Source organism: Podarcis melisellensis, assembly GCF_964234715.1.
Source record: "Podarcis melisellensis genome assembly, chromosome: 6".
Lineage (NCBI taxonomy): Eukaryota > Metazoa > Chordata > Lepidosauria > Squamata > Lacertidae > Podarcis > Podarcis melisellensis.
In genome coordinates, this window is record NC_138538.1 from 21802445 (window position 1) to 21816886 (window position 14442).

Consider the following 14442-nt stretch of genomic DNA (forward strand, 5'->3'; position numbering starts at 1 on the left):
ACGAAAGGCCCGTGTATGACAGAGCAGGAATTACAATTCTGCCGACCTTCACCAAACAGAGAGACAACAGGGCGTGAGAGAAGAAAGGGTTAGATTGGTGAAATGGCGGCAAGCTAGGAATAGAGAAATCGGTGCTTTTTTAATATTCCAGATCCGTTCGTCCAATTCTTTGGCACGTTAACTACAAGTAAGGTAATCCCTGGGCTTTTTCCCCAGCTGGAACTCAGTTCTGGCACCTCTCAGGTAGAGGTGCCATTATAAAAGAACAAGAGAAGTGTTCGTGGCGAGTTTCTTTTTCTAGAAAAATAGCACTGGGTAATCCTAACAGCTGGGCATGAGGTACAGAAGACCCTGAGAAAGGTTGGCATAGATCACTTGCATACCTATTACACCTGTCTCAAACCTGAACAGCATTGTGCCGTTGACAAATAAGAAATAATAAACAAAATTGAAGTGAGAGAGGAAGACAGAAGAAGCTGAGCAGAGCAGTCCGCACCAGTGAGATGATTAAAGATTAACCCCCCTTGCCTCCTGCCTCCACCCCTCTGGGTTGTATAGGCCTTGAAGCTCAGCAGATCCTTTCAGAGAAATATTTGAAATAAAGGCCAACAGATAGGGGACGCCGGCAAAATCAGTTGGAGAGGTTGAGGGGCCAATAACCTCTGGCTGCAGAATCACTGCAATCTGGCCTGTGTTTGCTGATGATAATGCGCCTTTCCAAAGCCCTGATAGACATGGAGATGGCAGATTATAGTGCGGCTTTAGACCCGGCATACACGACTCTGGAGTTTGAGAACATGCAAGTCTTGGCAATAGGCAACGGTAAGTCCGACTCGGAACTTTGCTCTTCTCTGTTAAATTTTGGGCAAGGGACAGCTGACCTTCAGAGGCGCATTTGCAAACAGGCAGCGGCGGCCAGATGGTGTGGAGGCTTCACTGCATGTCTGTTTCCTTGTTGTCCCAAGGAAAACCTTCCCTGTCGGCGGAGGCTCTTCTCCAGACTCCCTGCCTGTTTATGGCAAGATTTTGTTTGACCAGTGTTTGACCAGTGCTTAGCTCGAACCGGGTAACTTTTCCAGGGATGGGTGCGGCGTAGAAATCTTGTAGAGTATTACGGGTTTTCTCCCATATGACATATCTGTCAGAGGAAGGCATAGAAAGAACCCCAGAAGGTTGCATGAATAGTGAGCATATAGGGGGAAGGGAACAAAGCAGAGAGCTAGGTCATTGCTCCGGAGTGTAGGACCCAAACAAAGAGGTTTAAATTCTAAGAAAAAATATAATTTAGAATCGGAAAGAACTTGGCAGCAGGGCTCCTGCATCGGCATCCCTTCCAACTCGTGTCTGTGATTGTCTCCTGGAGGGATTGGCTTCGAAGGGATGTGATTAGATAATGCAGTATAGTTTTCCTGCCTAGAGGCACTTCTGCGGTACAAGGACTCATTAGGAACAGAATTTGTCTTTATGCCAAATACATTTCTTCATGTTGCCAGTGCAGGGGGGCAATTTGAATGGGGGGGATTTGAGAGTGAGTTATTAATAGGTAATGGCCTTTTAGGCTTCCTCCACATGAATAGGTGTTCACTTTTTGAATAAAATGTCCCGGGGGGAGGGGGCATCAGGATTTTAGAGATGCTTAGGTGGGGCATGGCCAAAAAAAGGTTGGGAACTACTGACTTAGAGGGATATTGGTTCAGAATTCAGGAAGGATTGGAAAAATCTGCTACTTCAATCCTATGCACACAAACCGGGGAGTAAGCCCCACAGAACACATTAGAACTTAATTGCAAGTACATTTACACAGAATTGTGCTATAGAGATGGGCCACTGTGTGCTTATTTCACATAATAATATTTGCTGTTTATATCCAGCGCTTTTTGAGAGGCCAAAGAGCTCATCCTTAGAGCAGTGCTGCACCGTTGGCCCAGATTATTATTCCCATATTGCAGGTAGCAGGGCTGGAGCTAATAAACATTGTCTGGCTGAAGTGCACCTAATGATTTTGTGGCCGAGGCCAAATTTGATCCAGAAACTTCCTTCCTCACGGATCAAATGCGTAAGATACCTCACAAATTCCTGGATTACCTTGTCAAGTGTGTATGTAGCCTTTTGGGGTGTTTTGCCAGTCACATTTCACGGTGGAAAATGCCAGTGTGTGCATAGACTGTGAGGCCAAAATAATAGCCTTGCAGCTTTTCAAACTGCAAACAACTTCAGCATGTTTTATAGCAAGGAATGAAGAAGTACTGCAGGCTGACATTTCTGCTTCCTTCAGCTGCTTTAGCCCATAGGAGTCATTAGCTTATTCCACTCCTAAAATGTTTGGGGATTTGTTTTTGTTCACAAGATCCAAGATTTGTGTTTTGGCATGTTTACTCGTGGATTCTCTAAACAGGCTAATGGCTAATCTTAGTGTAATTCAGAAGCATGCCTTACATTGATTCTGAAATTCAGAAAGATATCTTCTCTACTCAAATTTTCTTAAAGACCTATTAGGTCTTTACTGAGTGATTTTACAAGGAGAAAGGATTTCATACTTCACACTTGTCATTATTTAATAAGCACAATACCAATTCTCTGAATATGCATACAGGTCTCCTCTATAGTGCGTGCATTGAATATTTCCCTGGTTGTCTTTTTTTAAAAACATTTTATTTTTGATTGTCTTAACACTGGGAAGGTGGCAATATTATCATGGATTTTTTATTTTATATTTTTACTTCTGAGGGTGGAATATACCGTAAATTATTGAAATGTACAATAATATATCATAGCCTTGGAATATAACCCAACCCTGTTTGGGACAACAACATTATACTGGAGCATCTTTCCCCCCAGTTGCTGCGTGAAATTTAATTGCCATGAGCCAATTCAAACCTGTACATAATACTGTGGGATATTGTAAAATAGGATGAGCTACTTGTGCCCTGCCAGAGCTTGCTGGACTCCAACTCCCATCAGCCCCAGCCTGCATGACGAATGGTCTGGGATGATGGGAGTTGTAGTTTAGCAGCGCCTGAAGGGTCACGGGTTCTTCACACCTGTGTTAAACCAATGGCAGAAGGATAAGAAAGCTGGGGGTGGAGGGAGGGAGAGAAAAAGAGAGGGGGGAGAAGGAGCGTTGTTGTTAGTGGGGGAGAAGAAGAGGAGGAAGTGGGTGGGTGCAGTGCCGGATTTACATATAAGCTAAACAAACTATAGCTTAGGGCCCCACTCTCTTGGCCCCCCCCCCAAAAAAAAAAATAAAGGGAAAAGAAACTGGATGTACAGTTCCAAAATATAAGATAAAAAAACAAATAAAATAAAACCTACACACAGCAACAGTGCTTTGTGTTGTATAGGTTCCTATTTGATATGTGCAAATGGCTTTATGGACCTATTAGGTCCATAAATTATCATATAGCATATATTCAACACAAAAAACAGCTACAATTTGTTGTTGACAAAGGACAGCTGGACATATAAAGGGCCCCATTACCTTCAGTAGCTTAGGGCCTCATCAAACCTAAGTCTGGCCCTGGGTGGTGTGGCAGTGGCATAACCAGCAGTGCAGAATCCCTGTGCCAGCCCTGCCTATCCCCTTACTGGGATCTTGATCCTCACACTTCCTATTTGTTCCCCACCCCTGTTGCAGGATCAGAGTTGAAAGGGACCACAGAGCTCATGAAGGCAAACCCCCACTCAGTGCAAGAACTACAATGCAGGATGCAGCTATGGTGTCCCTGACAGGTGTCCATCTAGCCTCTGATTAAACAGAGAGCACACCACTGCCTGAGGCTGTTTCACTGCCAACCACGTCTGCCGGTTAGGAAGTTTCTCAAAATACTTACTTCCTTAGACAATATCATATATAGCACTTATATTTTAGGAGGTGGGAGAACCTCCAAGCAGTTTACAATGCATTTTAAAGGCATCATATACAAACGACTTATTTTTATGTTTCGCAGAAAATTACTGTCCTGCAGTTTCCACTCAGCGATAACCAACAGGGTTTTCTTAGTTTGGGTGTCTTAGCCATTTCTAAATGCTCCCTCTAAAACCCAGCAGAGAAAGCTGCTGTATGATAAATTATGCAATCCTAGCAAAATTCCAGTGTAGGCAAAGACATGCCATCCATCCTTTAAAAAAACAACAGAGCTTTGCACTCTCTTTAAATTAAATGCTAAATTTTCTCTTCTTGTCCTATGCCCCTAATTTTCAACATTCTTATATTTTCCAAAATTCTGCATTCCTAACCCTTGCCCTTAATGTCATATTACAAGCTAATGGCGTACAACCAGTAAGGGTGGGGGAGAAACTTGGTTTTCTGCAAACCTACCTAATTTGCACACAAACCAAAAGACATCCTGTCCTTTGAAATTCACACTTTTTTGTGTTTTGAGATGCTGTCCTCTGTGTGTACAGAATTGCATATATAAGGGGAAAGCATTAGTTAAAATAACATATTAAAATGCATTATATTGCAGAAAAAATATTGCAAAGATGGGTGTATTTGGAGAAATATGTACAGGAGTTTTGGGATTTTTTTTTTACAAAAAGTGAGAGAAACTGAACTTGACTGACTTGTCCATCTGTAGTGATGGAAAAAACTGTGTTTTAAGGACTGTGTGCAGACCAGCTTCTCAGACAACTAAAAGCAGTCATACAGTGAGCTTCTATTACGTATGTTCATTTCCCACCCCCAGGAAGCATGAAGCACAAGAGCATGGTCTCTGGTTAAACTTTTGCAGGTTTCTCCAAAATACATTTTGACATTTGGGTGTGACTGTCAGAGGCCGCTTTTGCAAGGTGGCTACGGTAAAGAAATCAGTCCTCTCCTCACCCACAGACCTCCACCCACCATGGAGCTAGTTGTTGTTGTTGTTGTTGTTACAGCTGCTGCTGTGCTTCCAAGATTCCTGCACTGATCAGCTGGATTAGGTGGCATCCAAGGTCCCTTCCCAATTCCAAAATTCTATGGAGTTGTGTTTTTAAGAATAGGAAAGCAGTGCAGCACAAACCTTCTCTTTCTCGCAGTAATGCACCAACAGCCAGGGAGCTTGCTCACTTGTTTGTTTCTGAACTTTCTTTCAGAAGTGAACTTGATTCTAGTTATTTTCGACCACCCCACCCCTCTGCCATCCCTCTCAGTTATGTGGATTCCCCACCCCCCAGGAAACTGATGTAATTAGAAGCAACAAAGTACCTTGTGACATCGACAAGCAGATTTACTGTGACATAAACTTTTGAGGACTGTGAGATCTGCTTCATTAGAAGCACAAAGAGAAGTGTGCATGTGTGTTTGAGTATGTTGGAGCTCTAAAACAAGATTAATACGGTTTCCAGTCACAACAGCAACGGCCGCAAGCGCTGTTCAGATTCATTGCAGGCTGGAATTAAGAATTAGGATGAAAATGAATTTGTTGTTGTTGTTGTTTAGTCGTTTAGTCGTGTCCGACTCTTCATGACCCCATGGACCAGAGCATGCCAGGCACTCCTGTCTTTCACTGCCTCCCGCAGTTTGGTCAAACTCATGTTGGTAGCTTTGAGAACACTATCCAACCATCTCGTCCTCTGTCGTCCCCTTCTCCTTGTGCCCTCCATCTTTCCCAACATCAGGATCTTTTCCAGGGAGTCTTCTCTTCTCATGAGGTGGCCAAAGTATTGGAGCCTCAACTTCACGATCTGTCCTTCCAGTGAGCACTTCCAGTGACCACTATTCATGAAAATGAATAGGCCTCCTTTTCTTCCTGACACATGCAGATGGTGCTCCCTCTTCATTGCTTTGGGGACCACCTGCTCCCGTATCATAGAATAAACGAATCTTAGAATTGTCGAGTTGAAAGGGATCCTCAGGGTCATCTAGTCCAACCCCCTGTAGTGAAGAAATATGAATCTCCTTGCACTCTTAAATCTTCTGGGGATGTTCTGCCTGCTTCATGTGGCACTACAACAAGCCATATTTCTCTAGACTTTGTAAGGAAGACTCCAGTAACATCTTAGAAATATAAATAATAAAACAGCTCTGATCAAGCTAGCAAGGCTGGATCAAGACCCAAGCCTTGAGGAAAGTGGCTCCCAACATGCTTCAGAAATGATTTTCCAAGAACAGCCTAAGTCAGGGTGGGCAGAAGTTATATTGGGATCTACAATTTGATCTCCAGGTAGTTTGCAGCAGGCTGGCAGGAATTTCTGTCAGTCAGTCCGAATTCTAACAACAACAAAATGATGTGCACACTCTAAATTAGGCTGCTGGGATGAACAAAGCTTGGGGTAACTAGGAATGGGTTTTTGTGTGAGGTCAGCTTAGTTCCAGTACTTACAACAAATCCTTTGCTCAGGGACTACTCAGGGGCTCTAAGTCCCACTAGACTGAAGTCTGTCTTTTCCTGGCTTAACTTATCCGGCAGAAGCCTGAAAACTTCCCATCAGCAAATAGCTCATATCTTAACCTCTTTCAGGCTAGAAAACTAAGCCTCGTTGTAAATTTTTTGAGAGAAGGGTTTTTTTTTGGAGGTGGGGGGGTGGAATTGCCGCAGTACCAAGTATCTCAACTAATTCATACAACGCATCACAACAGGCAAATGATATTGTTATGGCAGCAAGCTCTCAAGTTGTACAAAGCTGCTGTTCAGGCGAGAAGTTAGTTTTGTGGCCCTCGCAAGCTTGCTTCCCTATCAGAAATGTTGGTCCAGTAACAGAAATCATTTGAACCATTTCAGAGCCTCCTTTGACCCCTGCAGTGTTTGTTGGATAAAAATAAGGACCCTGGTTGTTATGCATTACATGAAGACATAACTTTTCCCGTAGATGGCCATGGAGTGGCGAGATTGTAAAAAACTTTAATTTCAAAATGTGCAGCTTCCTATCACCTAGAAGACATGTTTATTTAACATTTAGATATCATATTTTTAAATATTATGTTTCATACAAATAAATACAACATGCATTATATGCTAGCAAAACAATAAAATGGCACAAAGCTGTGCGTGTTTGTTTTGTGGGGTAGTGTCTTGGAAATAGAGGAAATGTTATGATTTATTATACAAACCTCTTTATCTTTCTGTATTTTCCTGGTAAAAAGGTAAAGGTACCAGTACTGTATTATTAGATTACTTGGTGAAATCAGTTGCTTAATTTCTAGATTAAAGAGTTCAGATGTAATGGAGCTGGCTATCAGGATTTCAGTTTTGCCAGCTGATATGGAAGGGCGGGGGCATGTCTTCTTCACCTTCTTCTTCGCTACAATATATCCAATATATCCATATTTCCATTTGTCAATGTCAAAAGGGACTAAAATCTGTAAAATTCATAGAAAATCAGCGTGCCAATTTGCTCAATTTCTCTAGGACTCCATGACACCTCCCCTGTCCTCCATAATCCCTCAAGCAAGGTGTCAAGACCCTAATCCTGTCAAATCACACTGCCAAGCCTTTCCTCCATGCAATGCCAGTACATGGACCATTGTCTTCTCATCACCGGTACTCAGGGTGTGCTTATCTGCGCATATCTCCAGCTCTGCATATTCCCCCCTCCCTCCTCCATATGTTAAACCTGTGTAACCCAACCTCTTAATGTAATCTGTGTAACCCAACCTCTTCTTAATGTATTCATGATGTAACTGGGATGTGTTTTGCACTGTATTCTGGGGCATGGAGGGAAGTTTCAAAAGTTCATGTCACCCCTTTCTCGCTGTTCAATCTCGCCTTGAACCTGTTGCGCAATAAACTTGGATCTTCTGCAGCTTGCTCCTGTCTCCGGCTGAGCTCATTTTCCTTCGCAGGGACCTGCGGACTTAGTCCAACGAGCTGGGTGGCAGAGCAGCCTCGCACCCAGATTTTACCGTAACACAGCTAAACCCTCCCTAACTTCCTCTGTTGCCTGCCGTCTTCAATTGCATCTTCACCATCCTGATGCTTATTGGTAAACAGATGTAAAATTGCATGAGCTGTTGTGGGTGGGGAGACAGGCAAATATCCCCCCCCCAAGGAGCTAGGGCCGCCTCCCCTTTCCATGCCACAGGGATGGCATCACAACCTATTGATACTAGATCAGCAGGAGCTCAAGAACAGTAGTCAAGGGAAAATGAATGGGTTTTGAATCTTCTGGAAGAGCCCAATATGCCATAACAAATCTGTACAGAAGGGAGTGAGTGTTGGGTTAGCCATCATAATGGAACTGCCAACTCAAAGCTAGTGAGAAGTATTGGTCCCAGAAGGAGTAAATTATTGGGAGTATTGGCACTCGTGTGTATCTAGCACCACCAATATATGTGGTGTTTTTCAGTGCTGAATAAAAATAAAAGGGCCCTGCCCCAAGGACATTACAGTCATATGTTTTGACAGTGAGAGAGACAATTAGGGGAAGGGAAGAAGGACAGAGGCAAGGATAAGAGGACTAATATGAAATGTCCATATTGCAGGGATTCAGTTGATCTGATTCCTTGATTTGGCTCTCAAAGGGTGTGTTGTGCCACACTGGTGTGGCAAGAGAGGATGGCATGTGCGGCAGGAAGAGTGAAGACAATCAATATTATATTTTGGGAATGATTCATGTACTTACGTAGCAGCATTGCTTTGTATTTTCTGGATGTCCCACGATCATATTATAAAGTAGTTGCATTCTATGTTATAAATCAAGCGCTGCTAGGAGTTGATTCTTTTTGTTTTCCAATGCATTTCTCATCAATTAAAAATCAGGTGCGGCGCAAGCAAATTTTTATTCTGAAAGTGTGGCCCAGAGAAAAAAAAGGTTTGAGAACCACTGCCATGGATACTGAATTGAAATTTTATTTATGCCTTGTTACAGCATTGCTTTTCGTTTGGTTTGCTGCCTGATATTATCGTATTGATTTTTGGTATTGTTGTATTTATTTTGGTATGCTATGGGCTTCCCTTTGGAAGGAAAAGCGGGCTTCAAAGATTGAACTTGGATTAAGATGTCACCTCTGCTCATCAAGCAGCCCAAGGCAAGTTGCTCTGTCAGCCTGAACCGCCTGCCCAGTTGGGATAATAATGCTTTTTGTCAGGCCTGCCCTTGTAATTTCCTGCTTCGATCTGAACCCATTCCCAATTGTTTCACAGTTGCCCTCCCTGTCTCCCCTTTGAACAGACACCTCCCCTTCTGAAGCAGCAAACCTCAATGCGTCCAACAGCATCGGGGCCAGTGCATTGTGTGCCATTTGTGGAGATCGTGCAACGGGGAAACACTATGGGGCCTCCAGCTGTGACGGCTGCAAAGGGTTTTTCAGGAGAAGCGTCAGAAAGAATCACATGTATTCCTGCAGGTAAAGGGGGGAAGGTGGGGGCAGCGGGATGTTACCTGATAGATCCTTAAAATATGTGAGACAGCCCAGCTTGGGTTGACAGGTTATAACCTAGGGAATGAGAACTTACCTATAAGTGCTACAAGGAACTGGAAGGCAAGAGACAGAGCAATCCCACACATTTCCTTGGAAAAAAGGGCTCATCCAGACTTCTTTTTGTGGTGTATTTCTAGGCGCTTTAAAGCACTGTGTCCTAGTGTTCTTGTTTTTTGCCATTGCGCTTTCCCTGTGAAAAAACACTCTGTACTGCTGAACTGGAGCAGACAGAAATCTACAGAAACTCGAATTGCCATTTGTTCCGATTCAGTGTTAAAGAGCAGGTTTTCACGGGTAAAGTGTCAGGGCAAAAAAAGCGACCAGACAGTAAAGCAGAGACCTGTCAGTATGTGTGGATGCAGCATTGCAGCCTTAATTCCTGGTGTTCATGCCCAGTTCCCCCCTCTGTCCTTTATTCCCACTTCTCTCTTCTTTGCAGTAGAAGGTAGTGGAGTCCTGCTCATTAGGGCAGGAGAAAAAGAGGAAGATAGCTGAAGGGACTGGTGAAGAATAGAGGCAGTAGCAGCTGGATCTACATTACCTCTCACTTTCTCCAAACATTTAAAGGGACAGGCTCATTCCTTAGGTTGTAACCTGTCCTACTTGACCTTACTGTTTTTTTCTCCCTGCCTGTCCCCTATCATTCCAGTTACCCTTTTATGTGCATTAATATGCTGCTTTTTGTACATGTGTTGAGCACTCCACAAAATTGCAGCGGAGGAATCGCTTCAGAGTCAGGGCTTGCCCACACTTCTGCTTGTCCTGTGCTTTCTAGACCTGGGTCCAAGCAGTTTTCCCTTCACCCTGCTGTTTTCTCCCAGAAAACCCTCTTTTTAGCGCTAAATCAGAGCAAGTATCAATCAGGAGAAAACCCAGTTAATTGATTCCTTGGTAAGCAGCAGTTTTCCCCAGGGGGAAAGCAGCAGGGAAAGCAGACGTGTGGGTGATTCCTAAGTCCTGGTAACTCTTGGTCTAGTAAGTTTCATGCTTTGGAGCAGGGATTGTCTTGGGTTTTTTGCACATGCGATAAGATCCAATTCAGCGGGTAATGGCCACTTACCATACTTCCTCGGTGACCGGTGCTTGTGGCCCGGCTGCTCGGATGCTGACGCGCCATTTTGAGTGCTGCACGTCTCCCTCGGCCGCCATTGGAGGCTCACAGGTTCCCGCCAAACCCGCTGGTTCAAATGAGCGAAACTGCAGTAGCCTTAGGGGACGTGTGGCTTGATGAACAGACCTGAGGGAGGCAGGCTTCACTCAGGTCTGCTCGGCAACTGTAATTCCTGGCCGACCCTGCCCTCCTCATCCAGTCAGCCAGGAGTGTCACCCACCCTTCTCCCTCCCTTCATTCCAGTTGTTTGCTGCTTTAACCAATTCCTTTTCAGCTAGGAGGGCTTCGCTGTGGTCTTTTGACGGTCTTCATATTTGGGGCCAGGAAGGAATTTCCCCTGCACTTCCCTTTTTCCTCTGTGGCGACGATAACAGGGTACCCTGTTAGAGGGGTCTGGAGGGACGTCTCTGTCCAAAAAGCCAGTTGCATAGGGCTACTGGGCCATAGAGCTTCCCTCAGCACTTGGGGCCCATCCACTTAAACTTGCGTTTTGGAATGGATCAACCCCCAAATAGAGCCTGTCATGTCTCAGACCAAGCAGCTGGGGGCGGGGGGCTGAGAGGGATACACGCCCAGTGCCTCTGCCAAGACTCCCTATATCTGAAATCAATAAAGTTATGACCATTTTCAATCCCAGACGGTTGTCTTGTCCATTTATTTTATCCCTCCCTTTTTGCTGTGAGTGTGGGGGGCAGGCCCTCTACTGGCACGCAATATCTGATTTTAGCAAGGCACAGCCACGGAACAATGAGAAAAGTTCTCAGATCCCGGGGAATTAATCAGTACAGGGTATGACACGGGTAGCGCTGTGGGTTAAACCACAGAGCCTAGGGCTTGCCGATCAGAAGGTCGGCAGTTCGAATCCCCTTGACGGGGTGAGCTCCCATTGCTCGGTCCCTGCTCCTGCCAACCTAGCAGTTCGAAAGCAGATCAAAGTGCAAGTAGATAAATAGGTACCGCTCCAGCGGGAAGATAAACGAAGTTTCCATGTTACAGATAGGTAGCCGTGTTGGTCTGCCATAGTCAAAACAAAAAAAATTCCTTCCAGTAGCACCTTAAAGACCAACTAAGTTAGTTCTTGGTATGAGCTTTCGTGTGCATGCACACTTCTTCAGATACACACTGAAAACAAAGTTTTTTTTGTTTTGAAGTTTCCATGTGCTGCTCTGGTTCGCCAGAAGCGGCTTAGTCATGCTGGCCACATGACCTGGAAGCTGTACACCGGCTCCCTCGGCCAATAAAGCGAGATGAGCGCCACAACTCCAGAGTCGGCCACAACTGGACCTAATGGCCAGGGGTCCCTTTATGATCAAAATTCAGTTCAAGCCAAAGTGTTGATGAGCCCAGAGTCACTATAGTTTTCCTGCTTATTCATTCCTTGGGGTGCTGATCAGTACTCGGGCAATTATAGCGTCTAATTCAACTCACCCTCTTAAGACTCTGAATGGTGTTTCCCTTTTAAACTCATGATTCTGTCTCCTTCCTCTCTCCACCCCACCCCTACCAGGTTTAACAGGCAGTGTGTTGTAGACAAGGACAAAAGAAACCAATGTCGATACTGCAGGCTAAAGAAATGTTTTCGAGCAGGAATGAAGAAAGAAGGTGAGGTCTCTTTGTGTGTCACTGACTGCAGCTTTCCTCTTATTGTGTGCCCAAACTGCAGGCATCGTAGTCTGTAAACCAGCCATGTAGGCCACTGGGTTATGAAACAAATGCCTACTCCTTTCCCTACACGTCTTTGCAGTCCCACAGCTGCTTAACTTCTGCAGTGCTGCAGCACCAGGTGTTCTCAGACCATTTGCTGTGCCAGCTGCTGCTCAGTTTTCAACAAAACCTGAAGGCAAGATAGCAGTTTTTCTCCTTGATGCTACACTAGCATTTGACCTATTCAACAACTATTAATCAGCAAATGAATAGTTTTCTTCAAGGTTAGGGAAACCTATTTCCCTGCTCACAACCATCATCCAGCATATTCCAAACTGAGCCTCCAAACCAACTGAGACAATAACACACATGCCAATTCGCACCTGAAGGGATTGTTATGCAATTCCAATAGAAGCTCCCCAAATCACTGTTTCAACCTTTGTCAACTTCTGAGGATGCGGGGTGGGGAGCATGCAATATTTTGGGACATATATCAACTCAATTCTCGAGAGGAAGTGGACTATTGTGAGAATTACTAATATGGTGCAGACAAAGTGGTTTGAACATTTGATATCTACTATATAAAAAGTTCCAAGTATAATTTTTCATTATTTATTAAATTTTTAATACTGCCCTTCATCTGAAGATCACAGCGCGGTTGACAACAGATTAGGAATGGAAGAAAGAAACTACTTCTTCACACAGTGCATAGTTCAGATGTAGAATTTGCTCCCACGAAATGCAATGAAGTCCATCTTAGATGCTTTAAAAGGACGACTCTATGCTTCTTCCTGGGGATGCGGGTGGCGCTGTGGGTTAAACCACAGAGCCTAGGACTTGCCGATCAGAAGGTCGGCAGGTTCGAATCCCCATGACGGGGTGAGCTCCTGTTGCTCAGTCCCTGCTCCTGCCAACCTAGCAGTTCAAAAGCACGTAAAAGTGCAAGTAGAGAAATAGGTACTGCTCTGGTGGGAAGGTAAATGGCGTTTCCGTGCGCTGCTCTGGTTCGCCAGAAGCGGCTTAGTCATGCTGGCCACATGACATGTACGCCAGCTCCCTTGGCCAATAAAGCGAGATGAGTGCCGCAACCCCAGAGTCGGCCACGACTGGACCGAATGGTCAGGGGTCCCTTTACCTTTATGCTTCTTCCTACCAACCATTGTGGAGCAATAGTAGGAGACTGCTGTTCCTCGCATGTCCTCCTTGTGGCCTCACCAAAGACATTTGGTTGCCCGCTACAAGAAACAGGATGCTGAACTAGTTAGTCTTCGGTCTGCCCCAACAGGGCTCTTTTTATTTTGTTATGATTCTGGCCCAAACGCACCTGATAAAGGGGGCTCCGTCTTGCAAAAGCTTATGCCGTAATAAATACGTTAGTTCTTTCACAAGCCACAAGATACTTTTTTTTGGCATGGCTTTTGTGCTTTAGATTGGGCCCCAGTCCATAAAATGGTTAGGCTGGAATAAATCTGTCTTGTCTTAAAGGTGCCAGGAGGCTCTCTTGTCACTTTTGCTGCAACAGACTAATGTCATTAACCCCAAACCCTGGAGATTCATGTTCCTTCCACAACATTAGTTATTATAGTTGCATCAGTGGGTTCGAGCATTACTGTGGTTTGTGCAAAGGACTGGGGAATTTTCTCTTTTCTCTCTGGAGTGCCTACTCAACTTGTATTTGCCTGTTAATATTCAATAGAAGTTACATTAGGTCCGTGACCAGCTAAATACTGAGTAAACATTCAGAATACATCATGCCGTGACAGAGCTGCGTGGATCCCGATAACGCATGGCGTAACCTTGAGCGCCTCTGTTAACAGCCGCTGACTGCAGGGTTTTAATTTCAGCACAGCCTCATTATAGCCGTATTATCAAGCAGAATGATATGACTAGGAAATAAATCTGGAGAGGCACAGGTGTACCAGTAACAATCAGATATTGTTTGGTATCTCCATTAATTGTGGAGTTATCATAGGGGATAGTTTAGGCAACTCCATGACTCGGCAAACTTGGCTAACCTCCCAGGAAGTCGCAAGTGGACTACGTGTCTTAAAAGATCCTAGAACACAGTTCCCTGGTGCGCTTAAAATGATCAAAACATTTTGGAACACTTACAAAGGAAGTGGTGCTTGGAGTTGATTGATTTAGGAAAGAAAGCCAACTATGGTCACATCCACATTTAAAGAACATGGCTTTCCCCAAAGAGTCCTGGGAACTGCAGTTTCTTAAGGGCGATGTAGCTCTGTGAGGGGTAAACTATGGTCCCCACGATTCTTTGGTTGGGGTACCATGTGGATTAAATGCATGGCTTGAAATTGACCGTAGCCTGGAGATGGCAGGAGTTTATAAC

At 44.6% G+C, this 14442-nt stretch overlaps 1 protein-coding gene across 2 annotated transcripts in view; it reads left to right on the forward strand.

Annotated features, from left to right (window-relative positions):
- The window catches only part of HNF4A (hepatocyte nuclear factor 4 alpha), a 62822-nt gene that overhangs the window by 36363 nt on the left and 12017 nt on the right, over positions 1 to 14442 (forward strand). The window contains exons 1-3 of one of the 2 annotated variants that reach the window (XM_081917048.1): positions 588 to 822; positions 9091 to 9265; positions 11959 to 12053. In XM_081917048.1, coding sequence (XP_081773174.1) covers positions 702 to 822; positions 9091 to 9265; positions 11959 to 12053 — 391 coding nt within the window. In that variant the 5' untranslated portion in view covers positions 588 to 701. Of the gene's footprint in view, positions 1 to 587; positions 823 to 9090; positions 9266 to 11958; positions 12054 to 14442 lie in introns of those variants that run through there. The other variant, XM_081917049.1, reaches the window with a different exon arrangement.